Source organism: Salmo salar, chromosome ssa02 (assembly GCF_905237065.1).
Source record: "Salmo salar chromosome ssa02, Ssal_v3.1, whole genome shotgun sequence".
NCBI lineage: Eukaryota > Metazoa > Chordata > Actinopteri > Salmoniformes > Salmonidae > Salmo > Salmo salar.
Window position 1 is genome coordinate 22238243 of NC_059443.1, and position 15335 is coordinate 22253577.

At 42.4% G+C, this 15335-nt stretch overlaps 2 protein-coding genes across 3 annotated transcripts; one reads left to right on the forward strand and one right to left on the reverse strand.

Moving 5' to 3' along the window:
* Position 1: 1 nt before the first annotated feature.
* LOC106605850 (obscurin) lies at positions 2-3622 on the reverse strand. 2 transcript variants are annotated; one of them, XM_045700409.1, is made up of 8 exons: positions 3359-3622; positions 3068-3155; positions 2576-2784; positions 1842-2102; positions 1387-1692; positions 936-1193; positions 480-601; positions 2-376 (listed from the first exon to the last, which is right to left on the reverse strand). In XM_045700409.1, the coding sequence occupies exons 1-8, from the start codon at positions 3615-3617 to the stop codon at positions 266-268; spliced, it is 1614 nt and encodes a 537-aa protein (XP_045556365.1). In that variant the 5' UTR covers positions 3618-3622; the 3' UTR covers positions 2-265. The 2 variants fall into 2 exon arrangements, with proteins under 2 accessions (XP_045556365.1, XP_045556364.1); XM_045700408.1 differs by having other exon boundaries at positions 3068-3200; positions 3359-3616.
* A 9191-nt stretch (positions 3623-12813) lies between these two features.
* On the forward strand, positions 12814-14915 carry mrpl51 (mitochondrial ribosomal protein L51). Its single transcript, NM_001139649.2, is given in 4 exon segments — positions 12814-13013; positions 13310-13398; positions 13635-13742; positions 14332-14915. Coding segments are annotated over 3 exon segments (387 nt in total). The 5' UTR covers positions 12814-13013; positions 13310-13316; the 3' UTR covers positions 14529-14915.
* The last annotated feature ends 420 nt before the right edge of the window (positions 14916-15335 follow it).

A 15335-nucleotide genomic window follows, 5' to 3' on the forward strand; every position in this document is an offset into this window, starting at 1 on the left:
GAAGTGTTTAGATAATTGTATTCTCAGTGATTCATTATATTACAAAAGTCTAATAGGTGGTTAAGGTGCTGGTAGTGAAAAATAAGGCATACATATACAAAATCAATCACATTTCAAATAAAAGATCAATCACATTTGTTTTGGTGAAAATATGAAAGAAACTGCTACAATTGTCTTCACTGAATGAATATGTACAAATACCACAAAATCTCCCAACTGATCATAGACATGTCAAATGATTTCAAATGTCATATTGCAGTCTCCTCTATTTGGAGATCTCATCTTCTTTCACTCTGTTCCTCTCTCTGTCCTCTCTCTCATTAGCAATGGTGTGAACAATGTTCTCCAGGGCAGGGTACAGCAGGATCAGTTTGCGCTGTAGAGGAGATTAAAATAAGTATTACACAAACCTTTTAAAAACGTATTTTCCATGTCAACGTGGATTTAAGGAAAACACACACAGCTGTAGTTGAACGTACCCTCCGATAGTTCCTGTACATCTGCACCAAGACCAACAGCAGCACCAAGAGGAAGAAACCCAGGCCGGCTACCATGGCAACATTACTGGAAGAACCTGTCTCATTATCTCCCATCAGACCACCTGATCAACCAAGACAGAACAAGGATCCATTTTAGCTTACATTTGAGTCATTCAGCAGACGCTTTTATCCAGAGCAACTTACAGGAGCAATTAGAGTTGATTGCCTTTTTCAAAGGAACATCGACAGATTTTTAACCTAGTCGGCTTGGGGATTCAAACAGGCGACCTTTCGGTTACTGGCACAACGCTCTTAACTGCTATGCTACCTTCCGCCCCTGTGTCTAATTAAGACAAATGTTTTACATCTTGCTGATATTTGTTGCATTTGGATTGTGTCTACATCTACCTAGATCCATGCAAATAGAGGGAATCAAAGTAGGCAGATAGGACTTACTCATCAGATGTAGGTGGTATGTCACGCTCCCCAGAGCTCCTTCTTTCCCGTGGAATCGACAAGCCCATTCGCCAGAGTTCCTGTCTGTCACTCTGTTGATCCCCAGGACCCTCCCTTTCTGGACGGAGCTCTCTGATTGGGTGCCATTGAGGTCATAGGTCACTCGGACCCACTCGTATTCAGTGACCTCGCTGGCATCGCTGAGGTGACAGGTCAGTGAGACTGGGGCCTTCTGGGTAGATGGTGAGTTGCTGAGCACTGAGTAGAGAGAACACACAGGATCATCATTAGCATTGTGATTGCTAATTCTAAAGCACCATTTTCATATCTCATCTCAAACATTTACTTTAAATGCTTGCCATTTTGCAGAAAGGGACAACTCACATTAGGCATTCAAATGAGGAGACTGCTACAATATCATACCATCATCTATTTTCTATGCCTGGCTCACCTTGGGCAGTCACCAACTGCATCTCCCTGGTTACCCGGCGCCCCTCCACTGTCCCTGAGCACCTGTACCTGCCCCCGTCCCCCTGCCCCACTTGCCCCACACCCACAGACCTGTCCCAGGGAGGGAGGGACAGCAGGGAGGACAGGTTGAAGGAGGGAGGGAGTGGGAGAGCAGAGCCAGAGGTGTCCAGTCTCTCCCAGGCTGTGTCTGATGGGGTGAGTCCAGTGGAGAACACACAGGGGAGGGTGACAGCAGACCCCACCTCAGCATACACCTTGGCACTGGCACTGGAGGGGTTAACGATACCTGAGCGAGAGAAGAGACGGGGGAAGACGATGGATAGGAGAGAAGGGAGAAAGACATAGGAAACTTAATATTAACCGTCTTCAATATATCAGCTGCATTTGAATGTTTTATTCCTTCCAAGCATGACATCACCATGTCTGAGCCCTCACCTCTCACTGTCAGGGCCGTGGTGGCCTTCCCTTGTTTCCTCCCTTTATGCATTACACAGCTCCAGTTACCCATCATGCCTGCAGATGCTTTGCTCTCCAAAACACTCGCCTGGTTCTTTGAAAGGACATAATCTGCACTATCAGGGTAAACTCGCTTCTCATTGAGCATCCAGCTCACTGTCGCCTCCTGTGGCCATGGAGAGACACTGCAAGTGATGGTCATTTTGTTGCCCTCCACTGGAGCAGGTGGGGAGATGGATACTGTGAAAGAAAGACATGGGTAAGTAAGAGCAATGAGATGTTAATCATATTCACAGGTTTATGATATGTGTGGCTGTATGATAAACAGCAGATAAATATAGTTATACCTTGTTATTACAGCATCTAAATATCACTTTAAAATGACTGCAAATATCACTTTAAAATGACTGTAAATATCACTTTAAAATGACTGCAAATATCACTTTAAAATGACTGAAAATATCACTTTAAAATGACTGAAAATATCACTTTAAAATGACTGAAAATATCACTTTAAAATGACTGAAAATATCACTTTAAAATGACTGAAAATATCACTTTAAAATTACTGTAAATATCACTTTAAAATGACTGCAAATACCACTTTAAAATAACTGTAAATATCACTTTAAAATGACTGTAAATTTCACTGAAAGTTCATTTAATTGTCCACACAGTATTTCATATAAGTTACTGTTATTTTAGCTCCTTACCTTTGATGACCCTGAGGAGGATCCTCTTAGAGAGGATTTTCTCGCCATCCTGCATCGTGCAGGTGTACTCTCCGCTCTCCTCCTCCCTCACTTCCTTTATGTACAGGCTGTAGTCACCAGCTCCAACCTCTGAATGGGGGCATCGAACACGCTGGGCAGCTCCTATTCCCCAGTGCTCCAGTCCACTCTTTCCCTTTCTCCATACCGTCCTGAGAGAAAGATGAAGAGATGTTAAGTTTGAAACATGACACTTGTATTGTACAGACATACAGATCAATGGCAATGCATTGCTATGCTCTCCTATAGAACACTTTCAATACAGAAAAATGTATTAAGAGATCAAGAGAAAGAAAGACCAGGATAGAGAAAGATGAAAAGGGAATCTTTGAGGATATTGGCGTCACAGAGGTAGACAGAGACAGAGAGGATGAGAGAGATGGATAGGGAGAAGGAGAGCATGAAAGACATGGACCGAGAGAAAGGCAGTCGTACCCCTCAAGGTCCTTGCTCCAGAGGACGACGGCTGCAGAGGTGGAGGGAGGGCGACACACGCAGGGTAACACTGCCTGGGACCCTGCCTCTGCGAACATCTCAGTATACTCAGATAGACACTGACACCGACCCCCTGATCAAACACACATACTGTATGAATACACACACATACCCAATCCTCCATCCATAACCACACATAAAAGCATGTCATAACATTTCTTTAAATCGGTTTAAATTGCAACACATTTTCATTTAAAAAACAATGACTACAGATCATCTGTAAGATCTCACCTGTCACTAACAGCGATGTTCCCAAGAGGAGGAGAAACTGCCACATGGTCTCTTCTCTTTTTTCCTTCCTTCTGAAGTTTTGATAAACAGATTGTTGTTGCAAACCTAGCTTAGTATTTTCTCTCTGTGTCCCTCTTTGATCTCTTGCTGTTGTGTGTGTTTCTGTCAATTGGGGCTGGGTATATAAAGGCCTGTAGGTGTGAGTTGTGGGAAGAGGGAGGTGTCTAAGCAGGTAGTCCCTCTCCTGGTTATGTGACATGAGCAACGAGGCGGTCTTTGTTGCGGTTTGTGTCAGTCTCACTGACACAACATGGAAACTGTCAGACAGCCACACAAACAGGGAATCCTACGTGCTCCCTTCCACGGATTCTCTTTCTCTCTCCCCCTCTCTATCTCTCGCTCTCTCTCCCCCTCCCCCCTCCTCTCTCTCTCTTTCCCTCCCCCTCTCTCTCTCCCCCTCCCCCCTCCTCTCTCTCTCTCCCTCTCCCTCTCCACCCCTCTCCCTCCCCCTCTCTCTCTCTCTCTCTCTCTCTCCCTCTCCTCTCTCTCTCTCTCTCCCTCTCCACCCCTCTCTCTCTCCCCCTCTCTTTTTCTCTCTCTCTCTCTCTCTCCCTTCCCCCTCTCTCTCTCTCTGCTCAAGTTCTGCAAAGTTGAATTTGATCTGTTACTCTTCCTTTAATTACCTTACAGTGGTATAAAAAGCATTGTATTACAAAACATACATCATATCATCAGAAACATGCAGTACTGTAATACACAGTATTTATATATTTATGTATTTCTACTCAGTGGAACTTACAGGAAGCACAGGGTTGCCGAAAGTGTGCACAATCTAACCACTGTATCCTTCCACATTGATCAACATGCAGTTCTCACTGCTGTAAATTACCAGCTCACCAGCATACATGGGAGGACAGGGCCGGTTCCAGTAATGCAAGTCATTGAATGGTGGTTGGCTTTGTTTTGATGGAGAATACATGATGATGATGATAGTGACTTACATCTCCCTTTACGTCTCTCTCTTTCTCGCTCTCTGCCTCAGTCATACAGGGCTATTCTGAAGTTTAGGGACAGTATTTCAGTTTATAGCATCAGGTTCCCATCATACCACCTATACTGCTCTATAGTTTCAGACAGACAGACAGACGGACGGACGGATGGATTGATAGATGATAGATCGTTGAAGTCGGAAGCTTACATACACTTAGGTTGGAGTCATTAAAACTCGTTTTTCAACCACTTCACACATTTCTTGTTAACAAACTATAGTTTTGGCAAGTCGGTTAGGACATCTACTTTGTGGATGACACAAGTCATTTGTCCAACAATTGTTAACAGACAGATTATTTCACTGTATCACAATTCCAGTGGGTCAGAAGTTTACATGCACTAAGTTGACTGTGCCTTTAAACAGCTTGGAAAAGTCCAGAAAATGATGTCATGGCTTTAGAAGCTTCTGATTGACTCAAATTATGTCAATTAGCCTATTGGAGGTGTACCTGTGGATGTATTTCAAGGCCTACCTTCAAACTCAGTGCCTCTTTGCTTGACATCATGGGAAAATATAAAGAAATCAGCCAAGACCTCAGAAAACAAATTGTAGACAAGTCTGGTTCATCCTTGGGAGCAATTTCCAAATGCCTGAACGTACCACATTCACCTGTACAAACAATAGTACGCAAGTATAAACACCATGGGACCACGCGGCCGTCATACCGCTCAGGAAGGAGACACGTTCTGTCTCCTAGAGATGAACGTACTTTGGTGCGAAAAGTGCAAATCAATCCCAGAACAACAGCAAAGGATCTTGTGAAGATGCAGGAGGAAACAGGTACAAAAGTATCTATATCCACAGTAAAACGAGTCCTATATCGACATAACCTGAAAGGCCACTCAGCAAGGAAGAAGCCACTGCTCCAAAACCGCCATAAAAAAAGCCAGATACTTGCAAGCCGAAGAACACCATCCCAACCGTGTCCCAATGGCAGCATCATGTTGTGGGGGTGCTTTGCTGCAGGAGGGACTGGTGCATTTCACAAAATAGATGGCATCATGAGGGTGGAAAATTATGTGGATACATTGAAGCAACATCTCAAGACATCAGTCAGGAAGTTAAAGCTTGGTCGCAAATGGGTCTTCCAAATGGACAATGACCCCAAGCATATCTCCAAAGTTGTGGCAAAATGGCTTAAGGACAACAAAGTCAAGGTATTGGAGTGGCCATCACAAAGCCCTGACCTCAATCCTATAGAACCTTTGTGGGCAGAACTGAAAAAGTGTGTGTGAGCAGGGAGACCTACAAACCTGACTCAGTTACACCAGCTCTGTCAGGAGGAATGGGCCAGAATTCACCTATCTGATTGTGGGTAGCTTGTGGAAGGCTACCCGAAACGTTTGACCCAAATTAAACAATTTAAAGGCAATGCGACCAAATACCAATTGAGTGTATGTAAACTTCTGACCCACTGGGAATGTGATGAAATAAATAAAAGCTGAAATAAATAATTCTCTATACTATTATTCTGACCTTTCACATTCTTAAAATAAAGTGGTGATCCTAACTGACCTAAGACAGGGAATTTTTACTAGGATTAAATGTCAACTGAGTTTAAATGTATTTGGCTAAGGAGCATGTAAACTTCCGAGTTCAACTGTAGATGGATGGATGGATGGATGTATAGATAGATGAAAAATGTGTGGGTGGAGACCCAAGAGTTGTTCGTGTTCTTGTAGCTGCCATATTTTCCCCTGGTTCAGACAGCAGTGAATCTCTGTGTTGGATACATCTTTTTATCTCATCTATCAACCCCCTCCCCCAATACTCTCTTCAAAACCTCAAAACATTTCCATGTAAACCTGTTGAAATCACAGGCTGTGTGTTTTTGGCCCACATTTGGTGGCTCAGTCAGTACATTGGGACCACAACCCTCACCCCCTCCTTCTCCCTCTTTCTTGCTGGCTTTCGGGGTCTGTGAATCAGATTCGTGAGGTGGTCTTTCCTCCTGCTGATCTTTAAACGTACATACTGTATTTAAATATACAGTTAGGCAGTGATGAGGGAAAGTCTTAAACAGACAGATGCCCCTCACATGGAAACAATAGATGACAATGAGGATGAAAAAACCTACAGTATGCAAATCAACATGAAGTCGGAAAATATTTCAACTAGATATCTTCAGTAGAAATGTTTCAACAGGATAACTCATTTGTTCCTCTCTCTCATCACTCAATCTCGACCTCATTCCAGCACACTAATGTTACAAAACTATAGGAATTAAAGTTCAAATTACTCTTAATTGTGCATAGCATTTTGATGTTGAATATGTATTTGAATTAGCATTTTGTGGTTGGTCGATTTAAACTGGGCTCATATAGGGATACATCAAATAAAACTTTGAGCTGTGAAATATCTCAATACACTTCACTTCAGTGGACAGTGCACCACTGAATGAAATTGGAATGAATGAAATTAGATGTGTCAAATTGCCAGTTGGCAACCAATTAATTGACACATAAACAAACATTACAATAATTCACTGATAATTTTTCTTCCGGTGTTCTCTGCAGTGTGCATCATATAAAGAGTAAAAAAATAAATAAGATTCTAAATTAATACATAATGGTAAATAAGGTTATCCAAACAATAATTAATCCCTAGAGCAGTTACATACATACAAATAAATACAGAAAAATGAAACAGAAGGCATTTGAACCCAGTCTGGCCATATCAGTAGGCTGATGTGGCCAGCCTTTTACCGGCAGCTGAGAAGAGGCAGATGAGTGATGAGATAAGCTAGATTCTGTCTGCTGAAAGGATGTACAGAGCCTTCAGAAAGTATCACACCCTTTTTCACGGCTGTCGAAAGGAGCGGACCAAAGTGCAGTGTGGTTGTAGTTCCATATTTTATTAAATCCGTGAAACTTTGCAATACATAAATAACTGAAATTGACAAAACAACAAACCGTGACGCAGAGAGAAACAAACACTACTCAAAATATAATAACCCACAAAAACAGGAAGAAAAAAAACACTACTTAAATATGATCTCCAATTAGAGGCAACGAGGACCAGCTGTCTCCAATTGGAGATCAACCCCAAAAACAACATAGAAATAGAAACCTAGAACTAAACATAGAAATAGAAAACATAGAAAAACACAAAACACCCCCTGTCATGCCCTGACCTACTCTACTATAGAAAATGACATCTTACTAGGGTCAGGACGTGACAGTACACCCCCCCCTCCCCCCCCCAAAGGTGCAGACTCCGAATGCAACATAAAACAAAAGAAACCACAAAACAAAAGGGAGGGTAGGCAGGCTGATAATTGTCTATGGCGGCTCAAATGCAGTCCACATTATCTCCAGCCGAGGAGGCGGCTCCGGTTCGGGGCGTAATTCCCGCGCCACCCGCTGATCCCTCTGCTTTAGTACCACCGGACCGTTGATCATCGTCGGAGGAACCGGGCTGCGGGCCGGAACCTCCAGCAGATCATCCCTACAGGCTTCTTGCCATGGGTCATCCCTACAGGCTTCTTGCCATGGATCATCTCTACAGGCTTCTTGCCATGGATCACTGGAGGCTTCATTCGTGGAGCTGGAATAGGTCTCACCGGACTAGGGAACGTCACTGGGAGTTCTGGACTAGGGAACGTCTCTGGGAGTTCTGGACTAGGGAACGTCGCTGGAGGCTTCCTTCATGAAGCTGGAATAGGTCTCACCGGACTAGGGAACGTCGCTGGGAGTTCTGGACTAGGGAACATCGCTGGAGGCTCCGGACTGGAGAGCGTCGCCGGAGGCCAGGTGCGCAGAGCAGGCACAGGGTATACTGGGTCGTGGAGGCGCACTGGAGATCTGGAGCTTATGGCTGGCACAATCCGTCCTGGCTGGATAACCTCCGTAGCCCGACAAGAGCGAGGCGTTGTGACAGGTCGCACAGGTTTGTGTTGGCAAACCGGGGTTACCGTGCGTAGAGCTGGCGCAGGATAACCTGGGTCGAGAAGACGCACCGGAGACCAGGAACGTTGAGCAGGCATACTCCTTCCTGGCTGAATGCCAACTCTAGCACGGCACCTGTGAGGAGCTTGCACCGAGCGCGCCGGGCTGTAGCTGTGCACTGGCGACACAGTGCATATCTCAGCATAACATGGTGCTTGCTCGGTCACACGCCCCCCCCCCCACAGTAAGCACGGGGAGTTGGCACAGGTCTCCAACCTAACTCTGCCAATCTCGCCGTGTGCCCCCCCCCCAAAATGTTTTGGGGCTGCCTCTCGCACTTGCCTCACCGTTTGTATCGTGCCTCCTCTCGTCACCGCTCTGCTCTCTCTGCCTCCACCTGTTCCCATGGAAGGCAATCCCATCCAGCCTGGATCTCCTCCCATGTCCAGGATCTCTTGCCATCCAGAATTTCCTCCCAGGTCCATTTCTGTTGCTCCTGGGCATGCTGCTTGGTCCTTTGATGGTGGGTTATTCTGTCATGGCTGTCGAAAGGAGCGGACCAAAGTGCAGTGTGGTTGTTGTTCCACATTTTATTAAATCCGTTAAACTTTGCAATACATAAATAACTGAAATTGACAAAACAACAAACCGTGACGCAGAGAGAAACAAACACTACTCAAAATATAATAACCCACAAAAACAGGAAGTAAAAACCACTACTTAAATATGATCTCCAATTAGAGGCAACGAGGACCAGCTGCCTCCAATTGGAGATCAACCCCTAAAACAACAACATAGAAATAGAAACCTAGAACTAAACATAGAAATAGAAAACATAGAAAAACACAAAACACCCCCTGTCACGCCCTGACCTACTCTACTATAGAAAATGACATCTTACTAGGGTCAGGACGTGACACCCTTTGATTTTTTCCACATGTTGTGTTACAAAGTGGGATTAAAATATATTTAATTGTAATTTTTTTTGTCAACGATCTACCAACAAAACTCTAAATACATGTTAGAATCACCTTTGGCAGAGATTACAGCTGTGAGTCTTCCTGGGCAAGTCTCTAACAGCTTTCCACAACTGGATTGTGTAACAAATGCCCATTATTCTTTTCAAAATTCTTCAAGCTCTGTCAAATTGTTTGTCGATCATTGAACACATTTACATGCACACTAATAATTCGATTTTAAACTGATTATGGCAGTAGGCTGAGTATGGCAATAGTCATGTAAAGACTTTAACCAGTCAATCAAACGTATTTATAAAGCCCTTTTTACATCAGCAGATGTCACAAAGTGCTATACAGAAACCCAGCCTAAAACCACAAACAGCAAGCAATGCAGATGTACAGTAGAAGCACGGTGGCTAGGAAACACTCCCTAGAAAGGCAGGAACCTTGGAAGAAACCTAGAGAAAAAACAGGCTCTGAGGGGTGGCCAGTCCTCTTCTGGCTGTACCGGGTGGAGATAGTACATGGCTATTAAGGCCAGATTGTTCTTCAAGATGTTCAAACTTTCATAGATTACCAGCATGGTCATTCAGAGGTCGAGACAGCAGGTGCGGTAGAGAGAGAGAGAGGTAGACGTCCAGCGAACAGGTCAGGGTTCCATAGCCGCAGGCAGAACAGCTGAAACTGGAGCAGCAGCATGACCAGGTGGACTGGGGACAGCTAGGAGTCATGAGGCCAGGTAGTCCTAAGGCATGGTCCTAGGGCTTAGATCCTCTGGGAGGGGAGGAAGAGAGGGAGAGAGAGAGAATTAGAGGGAGCACACTTCAATTCACACAGGACACCAGATAAGACAGGATAATTACACCAGATATAAAGACTGATTCTAGGCCCCAGCACATAGACTATTGCAGCATAGATACTGGAGGCCGAGGCAGGGAGGGGGTCAGGGACACTGTTTACAGGGCATTAGGAAAGTATTCAGACCCCTTGACTTTTTTCAAATTTTGTAAAAGTTTTAAACAAACTATTATATTAATCTGACTGTGCATGCAACTGTATTCACTGCTAGACAGCCATTTTCAGGTATTGCCATAGATGTTCTAGTCTACAGTCAAAACTGTAACCTGGTCACTCAGGAACATTCACTGTCTTCTTGGTAAGTAACTCCAGTGTAGATTTGGTCTTGTGTTTTAGGTTATTGTCCTGCTGAAAGGTGAGTTCATCTCCCAGAGTCTGGTGGAAAGCAGACTGAACCAGATTTTCCTCTAGAATTTTGCCTGTGCTTAGCTCCATTCCGTTTCTTTTTGACCCTGAAAAAATCCCCAGTACTTAACAATTACAAACGATTTCATACCCATAACATGATGCAGCCACCACTATGCTTGAAAATATGGAGAGTGGTACTCAGTAGTGTGTTGTGTTGGATTTGTTCCAAACATAACACTTTGTATTCAGGACAACAAGTTAATTGCTTTGCCACATTTTTTTGCAGTATTACTTTGGTGCCTTGTTGCAATCAGGATGGATGTTTTGGAAAAAAAATATTCTGTACAGGTTTCCTTTTTTTCACTCTGTCAGTTACTGTAGGTTAGTATTGCAGAGTAACTACAATGTTATTAATCCATCCTCAGTTTTCTCCTATCACAGCCATTAAACTCTGTAACTGTTTTAAAGTCACCATTGGCTTCATGGTGAAATCCCTGAGCTGTTTCCTTCCTCTCCGGCAACTGAGTAGGAAGGACGCCTGTATCTTTTTAGTGACTGGGTGTAATTAATAACTTCACCATGCTCAAAGGGATATTCTTCAATGTCTGCTTCTTTTTTTTAAATTCAGGCTGTAACTCAACAAATTGTGGAAGAAATGTAGGGGTGTGAATACTTTCTGAAGGCACTGTATATTACATTTTTCTGTTCAGCTGATTTTTAATCCAGAGGTTGAACCTGAAGGTCTACAGTTATCTACAGTACACTCAGTGGTGGAAAAAGTACCCAGTTGTTTTACTTGAGTAAAAGTATAGATTCCTTAATAGAAAGTTACTCAAGTAAAAGTGAAAGTCAGCCAGTAAAATACTTATTGAGTAAAGTATACAAGTATTTGGTTTTAAATATACTTAAGTATCAAAAGTAAAAGTATAAATCATTTAAAATTCCTTATATTAATCAAAACAAAATGTATTTGTCACATGCACCGAATAAAACAGGTGCAGACCTTACCGTGAAATGCTTACTTACAAACCCTTAACCAACAATGCAGTTAAGAAAAATAGAGTTAAGAAAATATTTACTAAATAAACTAAAGTAACATAATAAAATAACAATAACGAGGCTAAAGTATATATGGGGGGTACAAGTACCTAGTCAATGTACTGGGGAACAGGTTAGTCGAGGTAATTGAGGTAATATGTACATTAACGTAGGAGTAAAGGGGCAAAGCAGACAGCACCATTTTCTTGTTTTAAAATGTGTGGATAGCCAAGGGCACTCTAACACATTTGTGTTAAGTGAGTCCGAGGAGACAGTAGGGATGACCACATGTTCTCTTGACAAGTGCAAGAATTTGACCATATTCCTGTCCTGCTAAGCATTCAAAATGCAACGAGTACTTTTGGTTGTCAGAGAAAATGTATGGCGTAAAAAGTACAATATTGTCTTTTAAGAATGTAGCGGAGTAAAAGTTGTCAAAAATAAAAATAGTAAAGTACAGATACCCCCAAAAACAATTTAAGTAGTACTTTAAAGTATTTTTACTTAAGTACTTTACACCACTGAGTACACTGTGTGTGCACAGAATAATTCCAAAAGACCAGCTATGTAGAACAATGATACACCAGGCTGTAAAGTCTCAATAAATGCAACAATTATTCTTTCAAACTGTTTAGAGTTTGAATGTTTTGGTTTTTAAAAACTTGGGTTTGGGTTTTTTAAATGCATTTAAAAAGAAAATCCCATTCCTTACCTATCCACAATAATCATTCATATCACAAGTTATTATTGATAGAATATCTCCTCTGCCATATAACATGAGACATTCTTCATATAAAGATTCCAAAATGGCCTTTCCTATACATTGCACTTGTGCAAATGCTTTGTAAACCCGGCCCGTATATTTATCAAAACATGCAGCACCCTGCAATATTATAACACCATCTGGGCATGCATGAGTATCATAAGTCAATATAGGTGTAGGGCCATCAATGGAATGTTGTTATATTTTTAGTAATGTGTTTTTCATTTTTATTTTCCGCTGCAGGACACTGACGTCGAAGCAGAACTGAAAATTAGACCGAATTAATTTCTGCTGTGCTTGCTTCTTTGAAACAGATGCCTTATTCCATTCAGCTGTTTTTGTTATAGTAAGACTGAAACCAACACAACGTGCGAGTGTGTCTTCATAGTGTTTATGCGTTTGTGGTGGGAGGAAATGTATGAACTTAATGTATCCACCTAGTGGATAAAATGTAGTCTACAGTAGTTCCGTTTGTAGACCTACAAAAAATGAGAGCCCTTTGAACAGATAATTGTTGATGCGGATGTTTAGGAGTTTTACGGTAAATGCGCGTTGCATCATGGGAATAATAGTAAAATGGAGGTGCCCTTATGGCATGCATGACTTTATGCATGTCGACGCTTTAAAACGTGAATTTCGATTTGTCTGTAGTTAATGAACAGCTATTAATGCGTCCCTTTGTTTTGTATTAGCATTTCATTATCATATTAGCTTGACGAATACAAGGTCATAAAGACGTGCAACGCTTCAGGTAAACATGGTATTGCCTGTTTGCTACGCTAGCTGGCTGAGCTAGCTTAGCTAGGTCAATTTATAGGCCAAGAGGAACATATTTTTATTTTAGCTACAGTAGCTACCTCTCTTGTTTTTGCAAACATTGTACCTAATATTACACTAGTAGCTAGGTAAAGTTACTAGGCTGTAGCAATATGTTTTTCGTGTAGCTGTATGTGCTGTACTGTACATTTTCTTATTTAGTTATCTAGTAAGTTTTAGCTAGGTATTTTACCTTTCCACAATGACTGACGACCTCTGTGTGTATTTCAGGTGAGCCATGTCTCTGTTGAGAGGGTTGCTGAAGGCTGGGGTGTCTCTTTGCCACTCCACACTACAAACAACCAGACAGATAAGCACTGGTATGTGTATAATACATTGCAATTCAGATGCAATGTTTTGTAGCTGCTGTAAATGTCATAATAGGCCTATTTTGCGTGCACACAATTTGTCTACTACAAACAGGACACTGATACATTAGGTGTCATATAATCGTTGTTTATACTGTAGCATTAGTCATTATAGTTATTCTTGTCAATTTAACATTCTATTGCTACTGGAAGTAGCCCAGCTAATGAGATCAAAATGTGTGTTTCAGGTGTGTGCTGTCCAGTCCGTATGAATGCCATTCCTGAGTTGAAGAAGGTGGACAGGTGGACTGAGAAGAGGAGCATGTTTGGGGTTTATGACAACATAGGAATTTTAGGTAATTGGGAAGTTATCAGCATCAAATCATAGCTCATTTGACCTGATGTCAAGACATTGAGTTGATGCATAACTTTAATATCTTTATGAAAGTGCTGCCCAGTCTCTTGGGACTCAAACCATTTCAGCAAAATGACACTGTCCTCTGGACTAACTTAAAATCTACTCTTGGTTACCAGGTAGATATGAAAATGGACACATGCTGAAAATGTCACTTTTGCCCCATGCTAAAAATGTAATGTAAGGCTTCTGCCATATTGACAGTTCATACAAAATGGTACAATGCTGTCTTTTGGGGGTTAAACCAATGACAGCACCATGGCACTGACCACAAGTGCTGTCCAGTCTCTAGGGGGGCTCAAACCATTTCAGCACCATGGCACTGTCCACAAGTACTGCCCAATCTATGAGGTTAAAACCATTTCAGTTTCAGCAACATGCTGCTGTCCACAAGTACTGTCCAGTTTCTATGAGGTTTGACCCATTTCAGCACCATTGCACTGTTCAGCAATACATAGACACGTGTCGAACTACACACACACACTCTCTCTCCTTTAACAGGCCTTACATCTCTAACGCGTTGTCTGTAGGTGACTTCAAAGCCCACCCTAAGGACCTGATCGTCGGGCCGGTCTGGGTGAAGGGTTTCCGTGGCAACGAGCTGCAGCGTCTGACGAGAAAGAAGAGGATGGTAGGAGACAGGATGATGACGCAGGACAAACACGATATGGAGAAGAGGATCCGCTTCCTCTATCGACACTTCAACCGCTTTGGGAAACATCGCTGATCTGATCTGGGACTGAGCGGTCTGGCTAACAATGCTAAACTACTACTGTACTAACAACCTGCCCACTGGACCACATTCAGACTCTAAAGAGAGAAATGTCTGCTACTCAGTTGTGCCACTTAGATTTATATCAGCCCCTTAGTTCCCCTTTTCTTATATCCATATTGGGGTAAGAGGAAGCTGGTTGCACATTTTCTTTTAAGTTGACAGCTGGAAAATGTTGGATTCATTTAGTATTGTTAGCAATAAATCAACACGCACATCTGTAAAATACATGTTTTGAACCACACAAATTTGATGCTCTATGGTCGGTAAATATTATCACATTGGGGACGTTGTGGGTATACCATGTGTTGTGTGAGATGATAATAAACAAACATTTGAGTGATTTTATTGTAAGCCTGCATTACTATTTGACCTTAAGGTAGTTAGTTATTTTGACCTAAATTGTTGATCCATGTGAATGTGCCTATAGCAGTAATTGAAAGTTATATATTCAATAATCAATCAGTTAACCAAATATTATATTTGACTAAGCAGTCTACATATTACATTGCCCTATGGCGTGGCTAGCACGTTTTCAATGCAACCAATGGGGCTATATTGCTCCATACCGCAGCTCACTGCTGTGCAATAATGTTTGCACTGCCTCCCCTCTCGTTGTATTCATGTACTAAAGAGGAATAACCCAGTTATGGTCATGATGAAACTGGAATAAATCAAACATAGGGACAGATAGTGAGTAGTCTATATCTGGGTGTTAGTGAGAAGCCTAGTCGTCCCGGTGGAGAAGGGAGCACTTACAAG

Excerpts from the sequence above, each read along its gene's own strand:
- LOC106605850 (XM_045700409.1), bottom strand. The coding sequence starts at position 3,617 with ATGTCACATAACCAGGAGAGGGACTACCTGCTTAGACACCTCCCTCTT. Across the intron at positions 1,693-1,841 it reads CACGGCCCTGACAGTGAGAG|GTATCGTTAACCCCTCCAGT; the intron begins GTGAGGGCTCAG and ends TCTCTCGCTCAG. Across the intron at positions 1,194-1,386 it reads GCAGTTGGTGACTGCCCAAG|TGCTCAGCAACTCACCATCT; the intron begins GTGAGCCAGGCA and ends CTCTCTACTCAG.